We start from the raw sequence: 26681 nt of genomic DNA on the forward strand, positions 1-26681 counted from the left end.
TAAAGGGGCACAATGTCTTCAAATCCCTCTGAAATGGTTCAGGAAAAAAAAAGTGTGTGTGTGTGTAGGAAGATGAGAAACAGAATAACAAATGGTGCAAAAGTAAAAAATAGGCAAGAGATTATGGGACTTCCTCATACTATTTTTCTGTAAGTGTGAAATAATATCAAAATGAAAAGTTACAAACAATGCTATGCTGTCTGCATACACTGAGTCTGAGATACCATCCAGTTATTCAAGTTTCTTGTTCCAGAGGAATTAGCAGTTTGGATGCTGTCTCCCTAATATTAAGAACAGGGACTATGAAATAAAATTTGATAGTAGACAGGTAATAAAAGTACAAAATTTTTAGCAGTATTTGTATAAACACTCAAAGTCATTCTTAATATTTTTTATATTAGTTTCCTATCTTACCTCCTGAACGGGAACAGACAAGACCCTTAATTTGGAAGAACTTTTCATGATAGAAATATTCAAGTGCAGGATGGGAAACCACTCGTCAGGAGTGACTTAGGAGGACTGTATGTATCCGGGAAAAGTACAGGGGAGCTGTGATTCTAACTGTGAAGATTAATTTTTAAGTATTCTCAGTTAAAATTCTACTTAAGAAACAGTGCTTGCAATTTAGGGAGTTTCAAAGTCTGGAACCCCTGCTTTCTGTCCCTGCATCCTGCCGCCTTCAGTGTTCTGCAAAGCCAACAGTCATTTTCCAGGTCAACAGTTCTGATCCTGATGTTGTTACAAAATAAACCATCAGCCTCTGGATGTATTGGTCAGCAGCTGTTCATTTGCTAATTATTTTAGGACATTAACTGGTTCATGGCCAAATACAGATCCTGATAGATAGACATGGGGGCGGGGCTTTGCAGCCATGATCACTCATTTGATCTTCAGGATGTTTGTGAGTGCTGGAGGGACTCATCCAATCCAATGTCATCACTCTGTTCCATGTGATGCTTTCTTTCTCCATCTAAACCTGCAAAAGGGCAGGTCTAGGAGAAAGAGCCCGAGCTTTGCTACAAGGATTCCTGGCTTCCAGGCCAAAATGGCCATTGATGTATCGTGTAAGCCTGATCAAAGCGCCTCTGGAGGCCTGTTTCCTTCCCCATAGTACATGGGTAATGCTGGGATGCTGACCAGCCTTTCTCCAGGTGGGAAACCTCCTTTCCCTCGTCCCCTGGGACCCACCAATCCCCATCCATTCTTTCCTCTTCTTGGAGACCCTGCTCCCTCCATCCCCAGTGCCATTGCCCCAGTTCAGAACCTCATCATTTCCCACCCGAAGTATTACAATACCCTTACAACTGGCCTTCCTTCCTTGACTGTGGCCACCACTCCCTCCTCCACTACTATCCGTTCTTCATAAAAGCTGTGCTATTTTTTTTTTAATTAAAATATGATCATGTCCCTCTCTGGCTTCCTATTCACTTCACTGGCTTCCTATTAACTTACATGATCATACCTATACTCCTTACCATGTGCCCAGACTTGATTCCCTAATATTCCAGTTACCCCTTTGTTCTGTCTTTGGTCTTCTTTCCCCTTCATGGTAGGATCTACCTCTTACTGTTCACACACCCATTTTCCCCACAGTAAACTCCTTCAGGGCAGAGACTTTTTAAGATCGAATTCCTGTGCCTAGGACTTAGCACGGTGCCTGGTACCTAAAATATACTCGGTAAATAAAAACCCAAGACTAGTCGTTAGCACTTGATTTTAATTAACATTAACAGTTCAGATGAAGAACAGACTAGAATAGTGTTTAATAATCAACTTCTGAAAAATCACATTTTATAGAAGGGAAATAAAACAGGCCAACAGAAGTCCAAAAAAGGTACAGCTTGTATTATTGCACTTGGAAGAAATACGCTGCTCAGGGTGGCAGAATACTCAGGCCACACAAGGCTGGGAGGATGAGACAAACACAGGGGACAACCCCCAGGTAGTATTTATTTTGGATTACAAATGCTCCGGTGGCCTCAAAAATATTTAGCTTTTTCCAAACATTCAAGAAGAGCTCATTACAAAAGTGACTGTGGCATCTCCAACACGTTTTAGTCACACCTATGCTCTTCGTCCCAAATTACAGGCAAGTTTAACATAACAGCTCTACCTCCTGTAATGGGACATCTGATACACCAAAACCACCCAGCGCCCGGGCCACGGAGAGCGGGGAAGGGAGTGAATTTTTACTTCACATATGTTTTAGGGAACGATACTATGACTAGAGGTTACCCTTTCAAGCACTCTTCATTTTGGTCATTTGTATGGGAACATGAGAAAAAGTGACAATGAGTACAAATGAGTATTAAAGTAATTCCTAGGCTACTAGTAGAAAATAAAATTTAAAAAAGTCCCCTGCCACGTTCACGAGGGTGGCCTAACCATATGTGTAAGAAAAAGGCTGTAAACTTATAGAAAAGATACACTCTGGCTTCTAAACAAATTACAAAATTGATTTTACCTTTACCCTTGAGTGTTATACAGGAAAATGTAAACCAGTGGACCTAGTTACCAAAAAAAACACATATCCTCCTTAGGTGAGGGACGGCCTTAAAGTTTGGCCTGAGCTAGTTTTATATTCAAGTTTTCTCCGAGTTTGTCCATGAACTCAAACGTATTCAAGTAGTCAGAACGCTGCACGCTAATAAAGGAGGAAAAAGAAAAGAAGGTTAATTAGTTGGTCTGTGATCTGGGAGCAAGTAGAGGAAAAGTCCTAGAAATGCTACGTAGGTGACATTTTATTTATGTCTAGAAGAAAACTATTTAATATTAAAACAAGCTATAAATGTATGGCTGATGACTGTGCCCAAGGCAGATGGGGCTGACCCAGGCTATAGACAGCAGGCCCGCACGCACCTTCATAGGATGTCTCTTGCCCTGAGTTCTTTGGGGGTGAAACTATCAGAGAGGTTCAGTTCAGACTAATGCTTGGGAGACCGAAATCATCCCACTTGTTATTCCTCTTCTTAAAAATAACAAAACCACTGGCCGCAGTCACTTACTGGATAAGGCATGAGCCTCCTTAAAAAGAATAAAACCTATTCAGGGTACAGCCATGCTTTTATCTACATTCCCACAAATTGTTACATGTCTTGAAAAAAGGTTTAACGCTCTTATTTTTATCATTGTCTTACTTAAAAAAATGTTTATATAAGGGACTGGCTAACATAATCATGCTGATAGGCTACAAAGATGGGGTGCCCGCGTGGCTGAGTCAGTTAAGCATCTGACTTCGGCTCAGGTCATGAACTCGCGGTTCGTGAGTTCGAGGCCCGTCCCGAGCCCTGTGCTGACAGCTCAGAGCCGGAGTCTGCTTTGGATTCTGTGCCTCCCTCTCTCTCTGTTCCTCCCCTGGCTCGCACTCTATCCCTCTCTCAAAAATAAAGATTAAAGAAATCAATAGCCTTGGAGGTCCCTTTCTTTCAACCGCCTATACTTTCTTGTTAAATAAAAACGGAACCTTGTCATCCAATAACTGTCAACTAGATCAGAGGTCAGCAAACTGCAGTTTGGCCCATGGACTCAACCCAGGCTACAGCCTGGTTTTGTACATAGTTTAATTGGAACACTGCCACATCCATTAGCTTTTGTGTCATTGGTGACTGTTTTCCTTCCACAGTGGCAAAGTTCAATAGCTGTATAGTTTTGAAAAGGCTCTATGTTCCACAAAGTCTGAAATGCTTACGGTAGACACTTTACATATAGTTTCTGTTGACCTCTCAACTAGGTAGTAAATAACAATTTGTTTATTTCTGAAAAGCACTGATGTTTTTGAGCCCAATAAAGATAAGTGGTAATTTGGCCACGGGGCTCAGGGAATCTCATACTTACTTGGGCAAACCTTTAATACAAGCAGCCAAGTCCTTGGTCATGAAGCCAGCCTCAATGGTCTCAATACAGACTTCTTCCAAAGCCTTTGCAAAGAAGCTGAGCTCTTTATTGTTATCAAGCTTAGCTCTGTGGGCTAATCCTCTGGTCCAGGCAAAAATGGAAGCTAAAAAAGCAAAACAAAACAGCACTCAGACCAGACCAAGAGGGATTCCCAAATGTTTCACAGTTCTCAAAAACAGAACAATTATTTTTTCTTTTTGTTTAGCTGACTGATTCCATTAGATGTTATCCACATAGGCTATAAGTTTTATAAGAATTGGAAATATTTTGGGGTGCCTGGGTGGCTCAGTCGGTTAAGCACCCAACTTCAGCTTAGGTAATGATCTTGTGGTTCATGATTTTGAGGCCTGCATTGGGCTGAGAGACTTGGAGCCTGCTTCGGATTCTGTGTCTCCCTCTTTCTGCCCTCCCCGGCTCGTGCTCAGTCTCCCCATCTCTCTCAAAAATAAGCATTAAAAAAAAAAAGAATTGGAAATATTTTACTGAGTAGAAACTTTAAAAAATGCCTGTCTTTTTGTAGAGATGTCTTGGGTTTTGTTAGAGCCTTAAAGCACATTTTCACAGTGTGCTTGTAACACTTGAAGCTTAAGGGATTTACTAATTTGGAATAGGTCACAATCTCTTCTCTCTCTTGTCTATGTTGGCCTCCCTTCCTCTTTCCAAGCTGTAATCTCTTTTTAAAGTGCTGCCCTTGAAACCCAGTTAGAAGGATCTATCTGTGTGGCTTTTAGATTCTTAGCCATCTGGGACGTTTCGCTGTACCAAAGGAAAAGGAAAATGCTTGCTGACAACATTCTTCTCTGTAATGTACATTCTACCACAAAACGGAAAAGCATATACTACATTATGTATATTTCAAGAAGCACATTCATGGGCGCCTGGGTGACTCAGTCGGTTAAGTGCCCAGCTCTTGATTTTGGCTCAGGTCAGGTTTGTGAGATTGAGCCCCGTACCGGGTTCTGTCCTGACAGTGTGGATCCTGCTTAGGATTCTCTTCCCCACCCCCACCTCCCCGCCTCTCTCTCAAAATAAATAAATTAATTAAAAAAAAAAATAGTACATTCAAACAGCTCTTACTAGAACAGACCCGATGCTTGGTGAGGACTTTATACACAAAGCATTGGGTAGCCAAAGGAACATGTCTGATTTCCTTTAGAGATCTCCACTCTCTGGCTGGAAATCAAGGTAGCAGAAAACACTATCTTACCAATGGGATTGGTGGACGTCTCTTGTCCTTTCTGATACATGCGGTAGTGACGTGTTACAGTCCCATGGGCAGCCTCTGCTTCCACTGTCTTGCCGTCTGGACAAACCAGCACGCTGGTCATCATGCCAAGAGAGCCATAACCTGTATGCGGCAGAGCGTGAAGTACTGGGTACAAGTGCGGGAAGAACACTGGGTCTCTCGGAGAGGAGAGGTCTCAGCAAAGCAAATAAACATAAGCATGTGTAGTCATCACCGATCCTTCTGCCTTTCAGAAAGACGGTCCCTGCTCCACACCCCAGGATCAGGGAGTCTGGAGGGGCTGCATTTCTTCCTCACTTATCTATCTCAGAAGCACCTGCCCCATGATGGAGAGCTCAGGGTCCACCTGCTTATACTGCACCCTAGTGCTGGGACTTCCTCGCTACTGGGGCTTGATTTTCTTATCTGTAAAATGGGAATAAAAGCACCTCCTTCATCGGGTTGTTGTGAGAATTAGATGAATATACATATTTTTGTGAATATATGTGAAAAGACTATATATTAACATTCCTTAGAATAGTACCTGCCACAGAGTAAGAGCTCTCAGTATATTGCTGCTATTCGTATGTGCAGATGCTCTGCCGTTCTGGGAAAATAAAGACTAATGGGATTTGTGTCCTGCCATCTTTCTGCTCAGATTCACTGAGACTGGAGAGAACAGCAGGTTGAAAACAGGATGAGATGATCCAAGCACATCCCTCTTGCCCTTGCTGTCTGTAACAGCCCCACAAACAGTCCTATTCTGTCAGAGAAGGACATTGCCACTTTTAAGTCCAGAAAATTGATTTTCCATCTTTTATTCATTTTTTTTTACCCTTGAATTCAAAGAATATTTTTCTCCATTTTTGCTACCTCCCAAGCCTCTGTAGAGTTAATAATGCAAATGTATCATAGGCTGTTACTTTTGTTTTCTGGCTTGACAGTACATAAATAAACAGTGGTTTTGTTTGTTTGTTTGTTTTCTTTTAAACTCATCTTTGAGTATCGTTACAAACTTCTGCAAGGGATTAGTAGCTCCTTTCATATCATTGTGTTGGTCTGAGGCTTTAGTAGACTCTCAAATGTTTATTGGTTGGAGAAGGTCAGGAATCATATCCATAGTGAGTCTGTCGATCTTTAATACTAGGAGACACTCAGTACCACTGTCAAAACTGGGGACAAGAAATGGTGAGTCCAAAGTAGTTCATACTCTAGAAAAGAATGCACGTGAGGACGGCCTTGCTGCCTTTTGACTGTTCAGCTGCACTGAGGTCTCATTTATCTATAGGCTCTGCTCCAGGTATCTCGTCAGTGCATTAATGGACAATACACTTCAGAAGTCCTATTCCAAAGTCCTTTGAAATATCTTGACAACATCCCTCCAGAGACACTCTTCGCTGCTACAAACAAGGACATTTAGAAACAGTGGAGAGATTTGGGTCCCTTTCCAAGAAATCCAAGAAAACAAGGAACAGTTTCCCTTATCCACCGTGGAAGCCTCGTAAAGCACCACTCCTTCCTCTAAGTACTCAGCACAAAGGATTATGAGGATGTGGAGAAACAGAAGGAGAGTAAAGAGAGTCGTCTAAGTCATTTATCGGACATCAAACTTCTCTTTAACTGGGTTCATCTACTGATTTTCAAACTGGTAGGAGATACTTAACTTTTCATAAGAGAAAAGAAAAAGTAGCACTTCCTGGGGAAAAGCAAACATAATTAAGGTTAACACACCATTTATCAGGGAAGATTCGAGTTTGCCATGGGTAACTGAAATTGAAGGGCAACTTGGTACTGAAGCAATCGGGGCAGAGAGAGTTTCTGCCAGAGAGTTTCTGCCGATCTGGCCCTTCCCTCTGGCATGGAGCCCCCGGTTCTTGGAATTTCTGTGAACAGCCCGGGGGCTTCTCTGCTCAATTCCTTGTGTCAGCTGAGAAGATGGAACAGAATGGCCTGCACTGCTAACACTTTGTGATTTTACAAACAATGGGCTGCAGAGAACTATCCCGCATGACCAACGTGATGCAGGCTGAGTTCCACCTCTACTTGGTCCTTCAGCTCCTTACCTTGGGCCACGGAGTCCGACTGCACATCGCCGTCATAGTTCTTACAGGCCCAGATGAAGCCCCCCTCGGATTTCATAGCTTGGGCCACCATGTCATCAATGAGCCTATGCTCATACCAAATATTTTGGGCTTCGAATTGGGATTTGTACTGCCTAAGAAGCAAGAGAGAAAAGGGAATTAAAAAGGAACTGGTTTTGGTAGGGACAGCACCTGCTTCTCCGAAGGGGGTGGGATGGGCCTAGAAGCAGCATTTTTTAGTGGCAGCAGCACAGACTTGAGAAGCTGATAGACCTAAGCTCAAATCCTGCCCATTTTCTAGCTGTGATCCCCCAAGTCCCCTGCCTGTCAGAGCAATCTCACCTCCTTTGCAGAGATGTGAGAATGTCCCCAGCATTATTTTTAGTTTTCACTACACTGCTGATCAGATTCTAGAGACATAGCTTACTTTAAGAATGTAATAATGTATCTCTTGGGAAACTAGGACAGCTCCTGGAGTTGGTATGGATGGGTAGCAGAAGAGGAATTAAGATGTCTTAAGAAAGATACCTAAAACCCAAGCCCTGGCCTCAACACGTGCACCTGAAAGGGAGTTGTGCCATCTTAAAAGTTAACACATGCTCCCGTGTTGTTGAACCTGAAGCTGTTATAAAAATAGACTTGAGTTCAAATAGCCCCCGCAGAGCTCTAAATCACAACAGGCTTCAGAAAGAGTGAAAATGTGCCCAACTTAGAAACTCATATGTTTGAAAAATCAGAATTTTCTTTTTATTTTTTTTAAAGATTTTATTTTTGAGTAATCTCTACACCCAACATGGAGATTGAACTCAATCCCGAGTTCAAGAGTTGCAGGCTCCACCAACTGAGCCAGCCAGGTGCCCCGAAAAATTAGAACTTTCTATCAGTCACAGGGCACCTGCATTCAAATATTAAACAATTCTGGCTCTGAAAAAAATAAACGTGGGACCCTTATTTGAAAACATTTACCTTGTAAAAGCAACTCAGAAGTGCTTTTGTTTCATGTCTGTTAAATCTTAGTTTTGCCCTTAACTTTATGAGACAGAGATGGTTTTCATTCCATTTGTCCCAGAATCAAAGGGATAAGGATGCAAATTCTATACTACAAATGCCAGCTTATTGTAGAAAAAGGAAAAAAGGAAAAAACTGTAGTTACTTGTCATATATTTCCTGAAAGATGTCTTTAAAACGTCCATCATATTTCTTCAGAATAGTGTTTTTGGTGCTCAGATACAAAGGCCAACTCTTAGACAGAGCCATCTGGAAAGAACTGTGTGCAAAATCTTCAATCGACTTATCTTGATTGTACATCCCCATGGCAACACCACCACCTTCTGTTGGGGGGGGGACACCAATGAGAGGAGAAAGGAGAAGGGTAAATGGGGTAGAGTTGTAACAAGTCCAAATCCACCTACCACCACCCAAGCACCCAATCCCCAGCTCCCATGTCTGGGCCCAGGCTTCCAAAAATCCCAGCCAGGCTTCAAACGTGAATATTCCATGAGTTCCTGGGGCAAGTGGTTGGAACAAAGTCACCTCTCAGTAAGAACATTCTAACTTGTTTTGAAAGGGCAATAGAAGAGAGAAAAACATGGTCTATAGGATCCTGAAGATATCAAGATATGAAAAACTACTGGTATGAACCAGAAATACACTCAAGAGGGGGTGAATATCTAGGCTGTCTTTCACACTTTTATTATTTTTTTAAGTTTATTTATTTTGAGAGAGAGAGAGAGGGAGCATGAGCAGGGGAGGGGCAGAGAAAGAGAGAGAGAGAGAGAGAGAGAGAGAGAGAGAGAGAATCCCAAGCACTGACAGTGCAGAGCCTGATGCAGGGCTGAAACTCACGAACCGTGAGATCATGACCTGGGCCGAAATCAAGGGTCAGATGCTTAACTGACTGAGCCATCCAGGTGCCCCTGTGTTTCACACTTTTAAAATTTCATGTGTTTTTTTTTTTTTAATTTTTTTTTTCAACGTTTATTTATTTTTGGGACAGAGAGAGACAGAGCATGAACGGGCGAGGGGCAGAGAGAGAGGGAGACACAGAATCGGAAACAGGCTCCAGGCTCTGAGCCATCAGCCCAGAGCCCGACGCGGGGCTCGAAGTCACGGACCGCGAGATCGTGACCTGGCTGAAGTCGGACGCTTAACCGACTGCGCCACCCAGGCGCCCCTAAAATTTCATGTGTTTTAAACTCTAAGTGTGTGCTCCATCCTCAGCCACTGAAAAAAATTTGCATTTCAAATACTGAATGAGAATTCTCATAATTTCCTGGAGGACACTGAAGATTCATACCCCACTGGCAGAAATAATTATGTTACATGTAACCACTAGTGTTTCATAACTCTTTATTAGTTGAACTCTGTAATTATTGGAAAGTTAGAACTTGAATCTGTGCCACTGCCCAGGGCCAATTTAGCCTCAAAATGTGCAAGGCCAAATCCTGCAGGACTAGATTCTATTAAAATGATATTATTTAGAGGAGGCAACAAGAACACAGGCTAAGTAGGCTTTGAGCTTTTGTTTGTGTGAGTGCTTTCAACAACTTCAATAGTGGAGAAAGAGGGTTCTCTGTTCTTTCAGCAAACTTTGGATGGCATTTGCCATAACGAACCTTTGAGACAGCAGGTGGGCAAGAAAAGGCACAAGACAAACGTTCACTTAAACTGAATAAATACTCGGACCAAGAAGAAAATTCAGCACATCTATAACGCAACCATTTTCAATACAAACCCTACCAGAGCAAACAGGCAGATTACATGACAGGTGACATGGGATTATTAATGTCTGATTCATACAATTTATGCACAACAGATTCCTGCCAACCTTCCCTCCATGTTTTAAGAGAAGTGCAAGTATCTACCTGTCTTTGCCCACATGCATTTCCAACTAAGTGGCTAGTGTCTCTTGTGTCTTTATTCCACACCGTGGGAAGGCACGGAAGTCAATTACTTCTCCATGCTAGATTTTGGGTCCTATAGAAATGTTGTAGATTCCAGGTTGTATTTTTGGCAGCCACATAACTAAGTTTTAAGAAACAGCAATGACATTGTCTAAATGATCTGTAAAAAATTAAAAGAGGGAGCTCGCGACGGACCTACCTTCAAAGTTGTGTACCAGGTATGTCATTTTTTTGGATCCATCACTTGACGTGTAGGTTATCTCTACTTTTCCAGGCCCAGGAACGACAAAATCAGTGGCTCTATACTGTGAAGGGGGCGGAAAAGGTATAAAGAAAATAAAATAGCCTTTCAAGAATTATAAGAAAAACAAAAATCACAGAATACAGAGCTGGAAGATACCTGGACCAAAAGGGCAGTGTGGCTCAACCTTCATATATTTGAGAGATGGGAAAAAAAAGGTCCAGAGCTTTCCCAAAGCAAGCTAATCCTAGCGTACGTTGAAAACCAGTATTTATTGGCTGCCTACCATGTACAGGGCAGTTTTCTGAGCATTGATAAAAAGAGAATAACATCAAGCATTTTCTCTTAGGAAGCTTATAACTCAATAAAGACATACGAAAGTGAGAAGCAACATAAGAGCTTTCAAATGGCAGAAAAGGGACTTAGATAAGAAATGCAACACGATGACAGAGAGAAAGAAATGACCATGACCTGGAGGTCAGGGGAGTATTCCCACAGGGGGGTGACAGCACACTAGCTACAACATTGATGGTGGTGAGACACAGCTAATGCTTTGTCCTCACTGACAGGCACTTTAAGTGACTGACTACAATTATCTCATTTCATCTGAGTATTACATTGGTCCTACAAGGAAGGAACTGTGATATGGTAGAGAGAACACATCTAACACATCTAGGGTCTAAAGACTTGGGATCCGATCCTTAGACCCACAGGACTCAGTCTACTATAATTCATGGTTGTTATTACTACCAACACCAGTCCAGGATTTATCCAAAAGCAGCAGTGATTGTGGAAGTAGCTGCGACACTTTGGTGGCCCTTAGGAAAGGACCTTACGAGGACAGTCATCTTGGCTCACCAGAGTGAGCTACTCTAGGGAAACACGTGCCCAGCCCATATTGGGCATCTGTCAACTTTTGCTGCACTGTACCCTCTTTGATGATTTAAATTAGAATAGTTTCACAGTCAGGTACCAGTCAACCCTACTTACTTACGTTTGTATACAGTAACACTGACAACGGCTGGTAGAAGAGCTGTAAATATCTTTTCTACCGAGAGTGTGTTTCTGCCACGTAAAGTTTTTCCCTATGGGTGGTCATTTATTCCCATTTCTCAAAAGGAAGACATGGAGGCACCAAAGCACCACGGATACTTTGTAGAGGTTTATGTACAGTTAAATGATTAGGGTTGAATCAACCTGAGGCTTAGAATTTTCAATCTGGACTTTAATAGAGAATGACCATTCTTCCAAGTGACTGATACCAAAACAATTGAGATAGGCAGGAGGAGGGGGACGGGGGAGGTGAAAAAGACAACGCTGCGCTCAGAAGAACTTAAGAGCAGTATTCCCAGGATTGGTGAGTTTGTAGCGCTGCGGTCTACATTTTTCTCTCTGGGGCCTCCAGGAGGGACCTGTGAAAGGTTTGGCCAGGACGAAGGGGTAGTTTGAACCACAGGGTGGAGCAGAGTGAACTGACCCTCAAGGACTGACCCAGTGACTCTGTCCCCAGGAACAGAGTGGTCAGCCTGGCCACACTGCTTTTGAGGATGGCTATGTCGAAGCCTCTGGATCTCAGTGTTCGAGGTTCTTGTTTGAAAGGCTCTTTCAAGACATAAGCCGTGCCTGCTTCGGCAGTACGTATACTAAAATTGGAACGATACGGAGAAGATTAGCCTGGCCCCTGCACGAGGATGACACACAAATTCGTGAAGCTTCCGTATTTTTACAGAGGGTTTCTGGAGGGGGATGGGCTAAATGGGTAAGGAGCACTAAGGAATCGACTCCTGAAATCATTGTTGCACGATACGCTAATTGGATGTAAATTTAAAACAACAACATAAATAAATAAAGCTAAAAAATAAAAGACATTAAGCCGCTTTTTATGAAAGACTGAAACCTCTCTTTCAGCACCGTGTTTATTCAGTTGGTAATTTTTCTGTTTAACTTGGTAATGAGCTGACTTGTGTGAAAGTACAGAAACTATACTTTTTTTGTCCCCCATGTAGGAAAAGGAATATTTTAAAGAGAATGCTTTCAACTACTGCATCAGTTTTTCTTTTTATGTATAAAGTCATGTTCAGTACAATCTTTGGTGGTTCTCAACCCTGCCTGCCTTCTGGAATCGCCTGGGAGCTTTAAAATGCCTGAAGCCCATGGAATTCTGATTCAGTTGGTGTAGGGTAAAACTCATGCACTGGAATTAAAACAAAAAAAAACCACATTTGTTTAAAAAGCAAAACAAAACGAAAACTGAAAAACCCAGAAAGGGATCTTATTGCATAGCCAGGGCCACTAAAGAGCCACTAAACTGGATTAACCATGGGAAAGGACACAAAAATGGCAATATAATACAGTTTAAGTGCAAAAACAGATACAGGAAGAAAAAAACCCATCTGAAAAAAAATCACTTGTGTTGACACAGGTACCTATCTGTAAGTTTATCTATATTTAGGTATACCTAAATATGCCTAAATATACAGATATACACATACACATTTCTCAATTTGGCATCTCGCTTAAAGGGAGTAGACACCAAAAGAATAAAACAGAAAACCAGAACTTCTAGGCAGCCACAGGTCATGAAAAAAAAAAAGCATGGAAAACCAAACCATGCCAACATGACTTACTTGATCCCCATAAGCATGACGACCTATGATGATAGGTTTTACCCAACCGCTCACAAGACGGGGGATATTTTTGCAGATGATAGCTTCCCTGAAGACAGTGCCGCCCAGAATATTTCGGATGGTGCCATTTGGTGACTTCCACATTTGCTTCAACTTGAACTCCTCAACCCTCTTCTCATCGGGGGTGATGGTAGCACATTTGACACCAACGTTGTACTTCTTTATAGCTTCTGCAGCATCCTTGGTGACCTGGTCGCCGGTGGCATCGCGATTCTCTATGCCTAAATCATAGCTGGGAGGGAAAAACCGTGAAGTGTAACTCTCCAGGCAAAGTGATGAGTGATGGAGGTACTATTGGTCTAAGGTAACTCATTAGTTACCATTCTATCACCACACACCATTCTATGCATGGTGATGGCACGCGGAGCCTGCCCCGCAGAACGTGATGGTTCAAAACACACCCAAATCTGCCAACCTTTAGGGTCAGTGCACCCTGGACACAGAAGATGGTTGTCAACCAAACAAAGCACAAAGAGAGGCTAAGACTCTGGGCCTCACCTGCCTGTGGTGTGGGAAGACGTTTAGAAGGCACCTGAATAGAAACCATTGTGCTCTGGCCCTTTGTGTGCTCTTTACCATAAAGAGGCAATAATAGCACAGGAGCAGACTTCCTTCCATAAAATTAGCATAAAAACAGAAGCCTAAGCACCTTATTTTTTCCTTGGTAAATATTGTGTGTAAAAATAAAGGGGTCAGAGGGTTTAAAGGATTTTTTGTATTCAAGTGCTGGGAGCTATACATGTGATAGCTCACTCAGAGAGTTATAGCTTAATATACACCAACTCCCAGGCCGCAGGTTATTCAGAACTGGAAAGAGTGCTGATTGTTCATCAGGCACAGAGAACAATTAAAGGCTTATCTAAAGTATGAAACAGTTTGTCAAAAACAGGAGAGACAAAACGGTGACATAACAATTCGTGTTGTTTTCTGAGGCTTTAAAAACGTTTTTCAGCTTTCAGAACTTGTGAAACCATTAACACTTTGTTTTTCAGTTCCTTTTAGTTTTTGTTTTCCTTTCCTTAGCTATCCCAACTTACAGTGTAAACGCCAAGGTAGCAATCTTAAGGTATTTCCAAATAAAAATTATTCCAAACTGCTTTGACCTTGGGTAATTCACAGAAGTCTAACAAATCCATGGACTCTCTTATCTTCTGGCATAGGAAATGCTGAATGTTTACAAATGTCTAATCCTAACTCAACTAGGGACTGCAGTCAGCACTTTTCATGTTCGTAGGAACCATTTTTCATCAGCAGCATCTACCAGCAAAGTAGTGGAATTTTTGCTTCTCTTTTAATATTTCTAACAGAAAAGAATGAGTAAGTGGTCTGGACCCCTGTATAGCCTGCAGAAAACAAAAAACAAATCACTCCACTCCCCTCAAAAAGAACCCATGATGTAATAATAATAGCAATTTTGAAACAACTTAAAACTTGTTTGAGCCTCCCAAAATTCTTTACTCTGCAGATAGTCACTGTTCTCCTTCTAGGCATAATGACTGTCCTCAAAAAAACTTTTTTACAATGTTTATTCATTTTTGAGAGATGGAGAGAGACAGAGTATGAGTGGGGGAGGAGCAGAGAGAGAGAGAGAGGGAGACACAGAATTCGAAGCAGGTTCCAGGCTCTGAGCTGTCAGCAGAGAGCCTGATGCAGGGCTCGAACCCATGAATCGCTAGATCTGAGCCGAAGTCGGATGCTTAACCAACTGAGCCACCCAGGCGCCCCCATAATGACTGTCCTTTAAAAGTCCTTATGCCCCTAAGGCTAATGAGGCTTAAAGCTTCTTTGCAGCTATTCTACAATTTGCAAATACTCTGCAAATTCACTTATTGCCATGTCAAGTCCTGAAACAGGAGAGTGCTCATAAAATGCTTCTTTAACCCACTTGGATGATGTTTTTTATGCTTCATTTCCTGTATGCTTGGTGTACCTCTGCAGGTATTTGCTTCTTCTCATGGTTGCAATATAGACCTTATCAACGGCTGAGGCTTAGAATAATTAAAAAGGGTGTCTAGTGACACCACGTGAATGAAGTATCTACACCTAAGCAAACAACAGGTCCTCAAGATACAGTCTTATGAATAATTCCGGGTCAACGCAAACACACTTAGAAGTGCCAGCAGTCCGGCTGAACTGTGTCGGTCAACATTTTGCCATGCCAGGCTTCAGCCACGGCCCCGTTGGAAAAATTCTGTCTCTACCTTGTTCAAATGCACACAGAGCATGAGCAAGGTTATGAAAATCACAGGGAACAAAGCAGAAAGAATTCCACAGAGACTTTCATGCCTATTTCCAAACATGGTAAAGACAGGGCAAAGGCTCAAATCTTTAGAACACAAAAGGTTTAAGGGATTGTCTACTGAAAGGTGGGGGTTGTGTTAGATAATTTCAAGGGTTCTTTCTGTGCTACAGTTGTGTGAAAAGGGCAAGAGCCAAGGAATGAACAGGGGGAGAGGTCCACTGACTAGTTAAGCAGAGTGATAGAAAACAGAGATAGGACAAAACTGTGTGAACTACATTTACTTTACTGTTCGGTAGAGAATGTACCTCTATTATTTTCCCTTCCACTGATACCTTGTGCTACTCTTAACCACTGATTTATATAAATAGAAGAGGCTTAGAAAGAGCTGAGAATCTTTGTTCCCACCACAATTCTCTTCTGTGGAACAATGACAAGTCCAGTTTTTCCAGCAGTATGTTAAAATTAAAACAGAAGATTCATGCATAGGCATCCCTCCCTCACAAGTTTTATTCCTAAGATACAGCGCTAGCTCTGTGAAACAGCTAGTTATATCCTGAAATCACTTAGATTATGCTTTCTGAGCTTGCTGCTTAGAAGACTGATTCATTTACCTGTGTAGGTCCAGTTCCACGTAGGGAAAAATGAGTTTTTCTTTAATCAACTCCCAAATGATTCGTGTCATTTCATCTCCTTGCATCTCTACCACAGAACCGCCACGGATTTTTTGAGACATTTTGACTTCAAGAAACCTCTCAGAAGAACAAAAGATAGGACACAGGTCTTCTCGTTTATTTCACTATAGTATAAAACAAATTCAAACATTTTGGTGACTCCTAAACACGAAACTGCATAAAAAACTATAACAATATATTTACCATTAGAATTCAGCACGTTCTCTGTAAAAAGCACTGTTATGTGCTTCATGTGTGGTTTTTGAGCCAGCCCTCACAACCCTGTAAGCTGGAAATTATTTTCCCACTTTGACAGAAGGAAAATAACTTTCTCAAGGTTGTCCCACTAGAGCGTGGGGGAACCAGATTCTAACATGTCCTTAATGATGTAATCATCACTCCTGATGGGTCATCTTGTAAAATGAGATTATTTCTGCAATACCATGTTTATTTGAATCCTTCTATCCAACTTCTCATTTTACTGTACCCTCAAAATGAGCAAAATGATAGGTGCTATTATTTCCCCTCCTTTAAGAGGCTGTTTTATTTAAAAACAAAACAAAACAGGGGCACTTGGGTGGCTCAGTTGGTTGAGTGTCTGACTCTTGATTTTGGCTCAGGTCATGATCTCATAGTTTGTGGGATCAAGCCCCATGTCGGGCTCTGTGTTGACAGTGCAGAACCTACTTGGGATTCTCTCTCTCTCTCTCTCTCTCTGCCCCTCCCCTGCTCATGCTCTCTCTTGCTCTCAAACAAATAAATACACATTAAAACAAACCAACCAAAATAAAACAACTATGATTGAAGGGATTCAATGAGTTCTTTAAACCACGTTTAAGACTAAAAGTAAAATATGAAAAATTTCTTGTGGAATTATGTTTTCCTAGAGACAAAATGGATATTGGGGATGTCACACTAAATATAGAAGTGATTTCTCAATTCAGAAAAATCTGTATATAGAAGGGCTGCTGCCCAGGACCCAAGCATGTCCTGTCCTGTTCCTCAGTATCCTAACTCCTGGACTGTTTCTGGGCAAATGTAAGCTGCCAGAAGGTGGGACAGAGAAATGGAAATTTTCCAGGAAGAGAGGTCTTCCTGGGATGTGAGGGTAGCAAATGCAAATTAATCTGATTCCCAGAAGGAACAGGGTACACCCTCTGGAAGAAGTCAAACTATGAGGCTTAACGGTAAACCGTGTCCTGGGTGTGTTTCCAGAGAGGAGGAGGGGCCCTGAGTCCACTGCAGGTAGGTATCTGTTCCCTTTCATGATGCTCTAATGGAAACTCTTTCCCCAGGACAATATAACTGAAAATTGCTTTTATCCTCTGAAGTTATCAATAAGACTGAGGCCTGAGAACTGTTTTAAGTAACTATTAGGTAAGGGGCTTATAAGCGGTATCACTTGACAAAGTTGAACTGAAGTAATTTGACCTTTTTTTTTTTTTTTAAGTTTCTTTATTTTTAAGAGAGAGAAAGCACAAGTGGGGGAGGGGCGCAGAGAGAGAGAGAGAGAGAGAGAGAGAGAGAGAGAATATCCCAAGCAGGCTCCACATTGCCAGCATGTAATTTACAAGTGTAATTTACAGTGGAGCTTTATATGATTCAGTCATGCTGAGCCCACTGTCACATCTGTCCTTGTATTTAAAACAAAACAAAACAAGAGGCAGCAAACTTATCTTAGTCTTGATACAGTTCCATGGCCACATTCCTACATAATATTATATAAGAGTTATGACTTGGCTATTTTTCCTTAATGGCAAATACAATTGATAGGTCATATAGCATCCTTGAAATTTTGATACTGAGTAATTGCATTTTTAAAACTACTTCCTTCTCAGTCAAAACAAACATTTACTGCAGTAATTTTTCTGTATCTTATAATGCATAACTGAAACATTTCAGGAGTTCCTCACATTATCCATTAAAATTTTACCACGTCCTAACTAAAAAAGTAAAGTCTTGGGGCGCCTGGGTGGTGCAGTCGGTTAAGTGTCAGACTTCAGCCAGGTCACGATCTCGCGGTCCGTGAGTTCGAGCCCCGCGTCGGGCTCTGGGCTGATGGCTCAGAGCCTGGAGTCTGTTTCCAATTCTGTGTCTCCCTCTCTCTCTGCCCCTCCCCCATTCATGCTCTGTCTCTCTCTGTCCCCAAAATAAAAAACGTTGAAAAAGTAAAGTCTTTTTGGGGTGCCTGCGTGGCTCAGTAGGTTAAGTGTCCAACTCTTGATTTCAGCCCAGGTCATGATCTCATGGTTTGTGAGTTCCAGTCCCACATCAGGCTCTGCACTGACTATGTGGAGCCTGCTGGGGTTCTCTCTTTCTCTCAAAATAAATACATAAACTTAAAAAAAAAAAAAAAAAGGTAAAGGTAAAGTTTTTTTTGTAGACCATGGTTTCTTTCAAGGTCGGATATTATTTCTTTTAGACTTAAATTCCATGGGGGTAGGCTTCAGGCCCCACTGGATTCATTTCTCTAACCCTTGCTCCCCAGATTCTCCCTCTCCACCCAAACCCTGACTTCAGAAGGAAGGACTTTTCCAACAGGCCAGTTTAGTGACTCTGAAAGCAGCTGAATTCCCATCTCCTGACACACTTGTGTAATTGCACAAGATACACCTGGACTAATACAGAGTAGTTTAAGGAGAAAGTTGCTTGAGCTTAATTTTCTTTGCATCAACCCCAAATTTTTAGCCACATTTTTTTTAAAAAGCAGAGTTCATGAACTACAGTAATTTCTCGGCCAAAAATAGTCTCTTGCAGAGAAGAGCTGCGCTGAAAGAAACAAGGAAGCAGTTGCAGTTTGTTGTTGGAAATATCCCTGACTCATTCCCTTGCAGTGCCTCCACCTACTCAAGACCTCCAGGACCAATTAAATGCAGCATTGCCACATCAAGAAGTACAGAAGGGGAGAAAGTACTAATTCTCACCTTTACAACTTCTAATCACCCCAACTTCCTTCAATCTTGCAGACTCAGATGAGTGCAGTTTATTTCCTAAAACAAAACAAAAGAGGAATAGAAAAACTTAACGATCAAAATACGCCTGTCAGGAGGACTTAGCTGTTTTTAATACCGGCCAGACAGCCCAGTTTATCTGGTTTAAAGTACAGAGCTGAGTGTACCCAGTGGACCAAAGGCCAGTTTTAGGTGCGCGGCACCTACCAAATAAAGGTTAAGAGCGCACAAATATCTCTGCCTGCCCACACACTGGAGGGCACGTCAGTGGGCGCGTCCCGGGTTCGTCGTCCGTTAGCGGTCTTGGGGTTTGCAGGTCCTTAGGTGACGCTGTGACCAGCGGGCTCTAGGCCTGCATGCGTCCTTGTGGACGTTGTGCAAGAGGGCTGCAACCACGCTTGCTCCGCTCCTCTCCCCAGGTCTGCAAGCCCACCCCTTCCTTCTGCTGCGCAGGAACCTTTAAACCTCTGGCGCCAGGAGCATGCCGGGGGAACTGGAGATCCGCTTGGGGGCGAAGGGGTCTCCTCCACCTCCACTCCGCCCCCTCCACGCCCCCGAGAGGACGCTTCCACTCTACCGCACTGCTAGTTCCAGCCACCTGAGTTCGCTGCACACGCCCAAGTCCATGGCTTCCACCTTTCTTTGCATGCAGCTCCCCACTGCCGCACGTTTTCTTCTCCCTAAACCCAAAACTTAGTCTTCCACGCATACTGGCATTCTCCCACCGCTCGATTTTCCTTTCTGCATGCAAACCCGGCCTTCTATGTGTCACTGCAAGCAACTCTGTGCCGCTCAATTTCACCTTTCCGAGACCAAGAGCGGGCCTTCTCCACACTCTGGCATCTAGGACCTTCTTCCCCACGTCTCTTTCCCATACACAGGGATCCAGCACCTTCCTCCTCCCCACGTCTCTTTCCCACTCCCAGCCTGGATTTCCCCCGCTTCCTTTCGACCAGGGCTCGCCGCTAAATTTCTCCCTCCAGACCCAAGATCTGAGCTTTCTTCCTTTTTTCCCCACTCCAGCCATTGGCGGGCTCTCAGAGCCTCCCCGCAAAAGCCAGGGGCCCGAGCTGCCCCTCGAAGTCTGCGGTTACCTGCAGGAGAAGGTACGCGGGAGATAAGCCGGGGGCGCCACAGCCACTCACACGTTGACGCTCACAAGGGTCTACACTGGTAATGCCAGCTGGGCCCCAGCTGTTTCGGCTTCTGACACCGCCTCCGCACCAACCCAGGAGGCGGCCGACAGGGCGGAGCCTTGGCAGGGACACGCTTTTGTCCCCTCCCAGGCCCGCCCCCTCAGCCCATCCTCCCGGAGCCCCGCCCCCTCCACACCGCCAATCATCGCGCGCCGATCGCTCTGGGTGGGCAGGGCCGGGTCCCGGAACTTCTGGGCGAGATCTGCTGCTGCCTTCTCTGCGCTCGCGGTGTGGGAAGGGGTCGCAGCGCCCCCTAGACTCGGCCCCGGAACCCGGCCGCGGAAGGACGTGAATGCCATTTGCAGTCTTGCGACCAGGGAGCGCCAGGGTTGTAGTCTAAGACCCACGCCGCCTAGGGCCTTGCGGAGTGAGTTTCCAGGTTCTCAGTGACTGCAAAGGAAAGACTTCCGGCGCTACTTGGGTGTGCGGTAGACCGGAACGAGCCTTTGGCAGAAGGAGGAGTGTGGGCGGGAGTAGGCAGTATGGGGTCGCTTTGGGGGCTTCTCGGAGCAACTAGAATGCAAAGAATTAAATACACAGGTAGGCATGCCACGGTAAATTTCCGCTACTACGTCTTCAGAACTTCTGTACCTATATTTCTAATTACTGCTAAGTACATACTATCAATAAGCCCAGGTGTCATTTGCATTAGAAGATAAATATAGGAGATTATTGTCTGGATTCCAGTGAAGTTGGAATAAAGATGCGAAGCCTTAGGAAACACTGGAATAAAAAAATTCTGTCAGCTACAGGAATTATTTTTGTGTATTCCTTACTCTTGAAAACATGGGGGAGGGGCATTTTAGACAGTGATTTGTAGTGGTTGTAATGCTTGTATATTACTGCCCAGGATTCAGTGTCCCAAAACTTATTTTAAAAAATTTTCTCGGGGCGCCTGGGTGGCTCAGTCTATTTAAACAGCCCACTTTGGCTCAGGCTCAGATCATGATCTTGGGGTTGTGGTCCTTGGGTTCCAGCCCTGCGCTGGGTTCTGTGCAGACAGCTCTCTGCCCCTGCGTCGTTCTCTCTCTCTCTCAAAAATGAATAAACATTAAAAAATAAATAAATAATAAAACATTTTTTTCTCTAATATCGGATTACAATTACTCTGAAGATAAACCGGTATGAAGGTCATTACACAAGGTACATTTTGAACACTAGAGGGCACTGATATTTTTCCCAAAAGAAAAGTAAAGGTGGGGGGGGATACATAGCATTGCATGTGCTCATTTTTTAAAAAAATATTTTATTTTCAAGTAATCTCCACACCCAAGGTGGGACTCAAACTCACAACCCCTAGATCAGGAGTCACATGCTATGCCACTGAGCCAGCCAGGTGCCCTGCACTTGATTTTTGAAGTGGATTAATGGAAAGTAGCAGTTACCTCCATTTATTCTTGTAGAAATGATTATAGAGGTATATAAGCTTGTATTTTCATCTAGAATCTGAGACCCAAAGTCACCTGAGATTGTAAACTTACTCTCATTTTATATCAGGTTCACCCTTTGCCTACTACTAAAAGTATATTCTTTCTTGTTTCAGAAAGGATTTAGGGAAGCCTTCAAAATAACACAATATAGCACGATAAAACACATTGAATATATGTGAGGAAAACGAGGAAAAGATAGAATACATATAGGAAATTATACAGAACCAAGATTAATTGAATCCCAAAATGTATTCCATCAAATCCTAAACACTTCTGGAGATGGGCTGCAAATTTGGCTCTGAGCCACTGTGGGACACCTATGGATGGGCATCTCAGCATCCTAAAACAGTGTTTCCTAAGCCAATAACACAGGGACTCCTTTTTCATTGAAAATATTTTCTTGTAGATCCCTAGAATTGATTTTTTTACTGCATATATGTATATGCAAAACTAGGTATATATATGCTCCTTATGCTGATAGCTCTTATACAACTAAAAAATAAATTTATAGACAAAATGACTAGAAACAAAACGATAAGATAATACATTACCCATTGACAACATTAACTAAATGTAACACATGATGTTTGCTTACATTCTTGCTGTTTTGAATTTAGCTTGCCTATTCTGGGTGTCGTGTGAGAATTCATTTAGCACACCATTTTTCTGTTTTGTTAATATTGCATGCCTTGACATCATTTGTTTTTCATTTGGCCAATGAAAAAATCTGGATATTTTAATAGGAGCTGGTCCTATTTACTGTTGTACACACAAATAGAAACATGGGCTATGAAATTTCTGTCAGTATTTGGTGATGAGACACTCATTCAGATAACAGGATTGTCAGAAATAGTCTAAGGCATTTGTGTTTTCATTTTGATGATCTAAAAAAAAAATGCAGTGAAACATTCTACCTTGTGGAAATTCACTTTATTGACATTTATTGGCCATGAAGATTATGAGAGAAAGGACAGTAAAGGTGATCTCTGGGCATGGGGTTTGGGTGACAGGGTGCCCTTCAACAAATACAGACAGAGTCACAGATTTTCATGAGTTGAGTTTAAGATGTGTTAAATCTGAGATGCCTGTGGGACAGCCAGATAGAGATGTTATGGAGGCATTTAGCTGCATCTGCAGTTCACGAGGGGTGTCTGGGCTAGAGAGAGAAATCTGAGACTCTTTAGCATTGTTATGGGCTAAAGTGTGTGTCCTTCTTTCCCTCAAATTCGTATGTTGTAGCACTGATCCCTAGTACCTCAGAACGTGACTGTGTTGGGAAAGAGGACCTTTAAAGAGGTAATTAAGGTTAAGTGAAGTGATATTGGTGGACCCTAATCCAATCTGACTAGTGTTTTTTTTTAAAGTTTATTTATTTTGAGGGGGGAGGGGCAGAGAGAGAGAGAGAGAGAGAGTGTGTGTGTATTAGAGCACTATCATAGAGCACTATCAGTGCAGAGCCTGGCATGGAGCTTGAACCCACAAACCATGAGATCATGACCTGAGCCAAAATCAAGAGTCAGACGTCAGATGCTTCACCAACTGAGCCACCCAGGCGCCCCTGGACTAGTGTCTTTATAAGAAGAGGAAGTTGGGACACATGTGCATGCACGGAGGGATGATCATGTCAAGAGGCTGCAAGAGGGTGGCCATTTATTTGCAACCAATGACAGAGGCCTCAGGAGAAAGTAACCCTTGCAGGCACCTTGATCTTGGACTTCCAACCTCCAGAACTGTGAGAAGTAAATTTCTGTTGTTTAAGTCACCCGATCTGTGGCATTTTGGTATGGCAGCCCTAGCAAACGAACAAGCACGTGTTGATAGTCGAAGCCATAGAATTTAAGAAGCCATAGAATTTAGTCATAAACTAGAAGTATACAGTAAGAAGAAAAGTCTACCTCAGTGAGAATTCTGTGGAATACTCAATACCTTTAACAGCTAAGTGGAGGAAAAGTGGCCCCCAGAAGACAATGGCAAGGATTATCTAGGAGGTGGTAGAAAAATCAGCACAGACTGATGGGAAACAAAGAGAAAGTTTCTAAAAAGGAGGGGGTACTACAGAGAGGGCAAGGAAGACAAAGCCTGAAATTAATTTTAGCAAGTGGGAAGACCTCACGAATGCACCTTAAGAAGCATAAATCTATCAGAAGGATTCTGCTAGAAGCCTTACTATAGAGGATTGAAGTTTGAAAGGGAGGTGAGGGAAGGGAGACAAAACTTTTTCAAGAAGATTGATCATGAAATGAAGAATGCTCTAGAAAGTCTTGGCATAATTTTTAATGATTGCCTAATTGCCCATCACTTGACTATATTACTTTCATGTTATTTGTGTTCATTGGAAATTTGTTTCCTTCTTTATTTATTACTGTTTTGAATAATTGTGAAAAACATATTTAGCTATACTTTGTACTCGACTCCGTTCCTTAGGCACGACTGATAGAATTGTAATTGTTGGATCAAGGAGTATGAACATTTTAAAGGCACTTGTTAGATCTGTCAAAGCATTTTCTAGGAGGGATATACCTATTTTTTTTTTTAAATAGTATTTATTTTTTATTATTTTATTTTATTTTTTTAATTTTTTTTTCAACATTTATTTATTTTTGGGACAGAGAGAGACAGAGCATGAACGGGGGAGGGGCAGAGAGAGAGGGAGACACAGAATCGGAAGCAGGCTCCAGGCTCCCAGCCATCAGCCCAGAGCCCGACGCGGGGCTCGAACTCACGGACCGTGAGATCGTGACCTGAGCTGAAGTCGGATGCTTAACCGACTGAGCCACCCAGGCGCCCCGGGATATACCTATTTATGTTTTCATGTGCAGTGAATGTGAGTGCCACTTTCATTACTTCCTAGCCAGAACTGAATTTCATGATTTTTTAAAAATGTTTATTTATTTTTGAGAGAGAGAAGGAGAGGGAGCATGAGCAGGGGAGGGGCAGAGAGAGAGGGGGGACACAGAATCTGAAGCAGGCTCCAGGTTCTGAACTGTCATCACAGAGCCCGACGCGGGGCTCGAACTCATGAAATGCAAGATCATGACCTGAGCTGAAGTCAGAAGCTCAACCCACTGAGCTACCCAGGTGCCCCTGAATTTCATGATTTTTAAAAATATCTTTGTGTTCCTACTAAAGAGAATCAGGGATCCTTACAGAACTAATTTTAGATCAAGGATAGTTCAAGATGAGTCTGGCATATTTTATTGGGTAAAAAAGTAAGGAAGTGCTCAAAAAGTGATGAAGGCATGTCAAATGTACACAGGAGCTGCTTGAAGGGGCTCTCACTGGGCAAATTAGGGACAACTTGACTATCAAAAAGAGTGGTGGCAGTAATGAATTATAACAGTGTAAAAAAAACCACAAGTCTGTACTGATACTGTTAAAAGATAAACTGAGGCATATTAAAATTTCTAAGAGTTTATTTGAGCAGGAATGGGACATTGCCAAATGCGAAATGATCGGAAGCACTCCACCGACAGGAGCTAGGGGAAAGACTTGTAGAGGCAGAAGCAAAGCAAGAACATTATTTGACTGACCACATCTTAGGCGGTTGCATATTTAGGAAAGCCTAGGTGGCTGTTGGTGATTGGTTGTCCTTAGGTTTCAAATTCATAACTTTTGAGGCATTCTAGGCTTCGGTTTTGGTAGCCTAAATCATTAGAACCATCTCATTCTGGGGCCTTCTAGGTTGGTTGGGCATCCCACTCTTGATTTCTACTCAGGTCATGATCCCAGGGTCCTGGAATTGAGCCCTGAGTTCGGTTCTGCACTGGGGCCTGCTTCTGCTTCGGATTCTCTCTCTCACTTCATCAGCCCCTCCCCAACACATGGGCATTCTCTTTCTCTCTCTAAAAAAAAAAAAAAGAAAAAAAGTCTCAGACTAATGGCCTGATGGCCTCCTTGTTTAATGAATTGAACAATACGAATCAATATAAAAAAGAAGAAAAGGAAAAGTTATTTTCAGTACACATACAACTAATACATAATACAGGAAGGAATATAAGCATAGTACCATCATAATAATAGAATCATAAATATGTGGGAGGTTTGTTAGAGGTCACACCCAATAGCTTGTGCCTTTTGACTCAGGTAGGTGAGATTCTCTGCTGAGATCAATAGTCAAGGTAATGGGGCACGAGGAACGGTGTGATGTGGAACAGTAGTGACGGAGGGGAGAGGGGGCAGACTACCCACTCTGAGGATGATTGCCGAGGGACCCAGCTGAGGATGGTGATCGGGATTTCCCTGTAGTGGTATCAGCCTTCAGGTTTTGACGCCATTCTCCATCCGCTGAGGAGGGCAACTCGAGGAAAACTGGGTAGAGATTTGCCAAAACTCTTGAGGAAAGGGCCTGGAGAATTGAATTAAAATAGCACCTCACTTTGGGTTTCATTAACTTTCTGACCTCCCTGCCAAGTCCCACCGTTGGGGTCAGCAGGTTTTGGCGTGTTGTCTTCAGCTAAGGGCACAACGCTCACAGCAGGACAAAAAGATGGATTAATGCTAGCCAGGCTGAGCAAGACCAGGCTTGGTAATTTTCTTGGCACCCAGTCTTGGCAACACACAACTTGAATGAAAACACTAGCTGTAGAGCTCCCATGACTTACTCTGGGTAAGGCGCTGTGCCAAAGGCTTTACGTGCCATGTTTTCCTTAATCTTCAAAAAAACTGTCCGTGAAGTGGGTATTGTTATCAGCCCCATTTTACAGTTAAGAGGGCAGGGGCCTAAGGAAGTTAGTAATTTGCTTAAGGCCACCTGGCCAGTTATTGACGGAGTCACTTAAGTGTGACAACAGTCGTCGCTCTCCTGAGTGTCAGTCCCTAGGAACGCTGAGAGCGGTAACATATTACGAGAGCCCATGTCATCGAACACATACGGTAACCGCGGTGGCCCAGCCAGCACCCGTCCGGTGACCCGACACGCGTGATGCTCACGCATGCAGTCGCCCTGCCTTCCTCTGGGAAGGAGGAGGCGGCCTAACCAGCCAAGCTGTCGAGGACGACTCTATCTGAACTCGACTCTTTTTGCCTGGGCGTCTGATCCAAACGTGGCGCGGACGGGAAGAAGAGGGCGGGGCCGGCGGCCGGGAGAATTGCGGATTGGAGAGAAGGAGGGACAGGGGGCGGAGCCTTCGGGGGAAGGGAGAAGCCGCATCAACCATGTAA

General features: G+C 43.1%; 2 protein-coding genes, 1 long non-coding RNA gene and 1 other non-coding gene across 11 annotated transcripts in view; 2 read left to right on the forward strand and 2 right to left on the reverse strand.

The window, feature by feature from the left end:
- Positions 1 to 1697: 1697 nt before the first annotated feature.
- On the reverse strand, positions 1698 to 20147 carry IDH1 (isocitrate dehydrogenase (NADP(+)) 1). Of its 3 annotated transcripts, none has more exons than XM_086719487.1 (10): positions 20041 to 20147; positions 18869 to 18934; positions 15885 to 16069; positions 12972 to 13263; positions 10303 to 10408; positions 8354 to 8531; positions 7183 to 7334; positions 5102 to 5242; positions 3835 to 3997; positions 1698 to 2644 (listed from the first exon to the last, which is right to left on the reverse strand). In XM_086719487.1, the coding sequence occupies exons 3-10, from the start codon at positions 16004 to 16006 to the stop codon at positions 2554 to 2556; spliced, it is 1245 nt and encodes a 414-aa protein (XP_086575613.1). In that variant the 5' UTR covers positions 16007 to 16069; positions 18869 to 18934; positions 20041 to 20147; the 3' UTR covers positions 1698 to 2553. The 3 variants fall into 3 exon arrangements, with proteins under 3 accessions (XP_086575613.1, XP_025768372.1, XP_086575614.1); XM_025912587.2 differs by having other exon boundaries at positions 19990 to 20147; XM_086719488.1 differs by lacking the exon at positions 20041 to 20147 and adding an exon at positions 19103 to 19248.
- On the forward strand, positions 11964 to 12070 carry LOC112849036 (U6 spliceosomal RNA). Its single transcript, XR_003222487.2, has one exon. It is a non-coding gene; the product is annotated as a U6 spliceosomal RNA (small nuclear RNA).
- A 144-nt stretch (positions 20148 to 20291) lies between the features above and the next one.
- Positions 20292 to 26681, forward strand: part of PIKFYVE (phosphoinositide kinase, FYVE-type zinc finger containing) — an 88538-nt gene continuing 82148 nt past the window's right edge. For 4 of the 6 annotated variants that reach the window (XM_086719476.1, XM_086719477.1, XM_086719478.1 and 1 more), the window contains exon 1: positions 26538 to 26677. The gene's annotated coding sequence lies outside the window, so the exon portion shown is untranslated. Of the gene's footprint in view, positions 20632 to 26536; positions 26678 to 26681 lie in introns of those variants that run through there. The other 2 variants (XM_086719480.1, XM_086719483.1) reach the window with 2 other exon arrangements.
- LOC147578651 (uncharacterized) lies at positions 24913 to 26594 on the reverse strand. The gene is made up of 2 exons (XR_015255511.1): positions 26123 to 26594; positions 24913 to 25363 (listed from the first exon to the last, which is right to left on the reverse strand). It is a non-coding gene; the product is annotated as an uncharacterized LOC147578651 (long non-coding RNA).

This window comes from Puma concolor, chromosome C1 (genome assembly GCF_028749965.1).
Source record: "Puma concolor isolate L17-30 chromosome C1, mPumCon1.1.hap2, whole genome shotgun sequence".
Taxonomy (NCBI): Eukaryota; Metazoa; Chordata; class Mammalia; order Carnivora; family Felidae; genus Puma; species Puma concolor.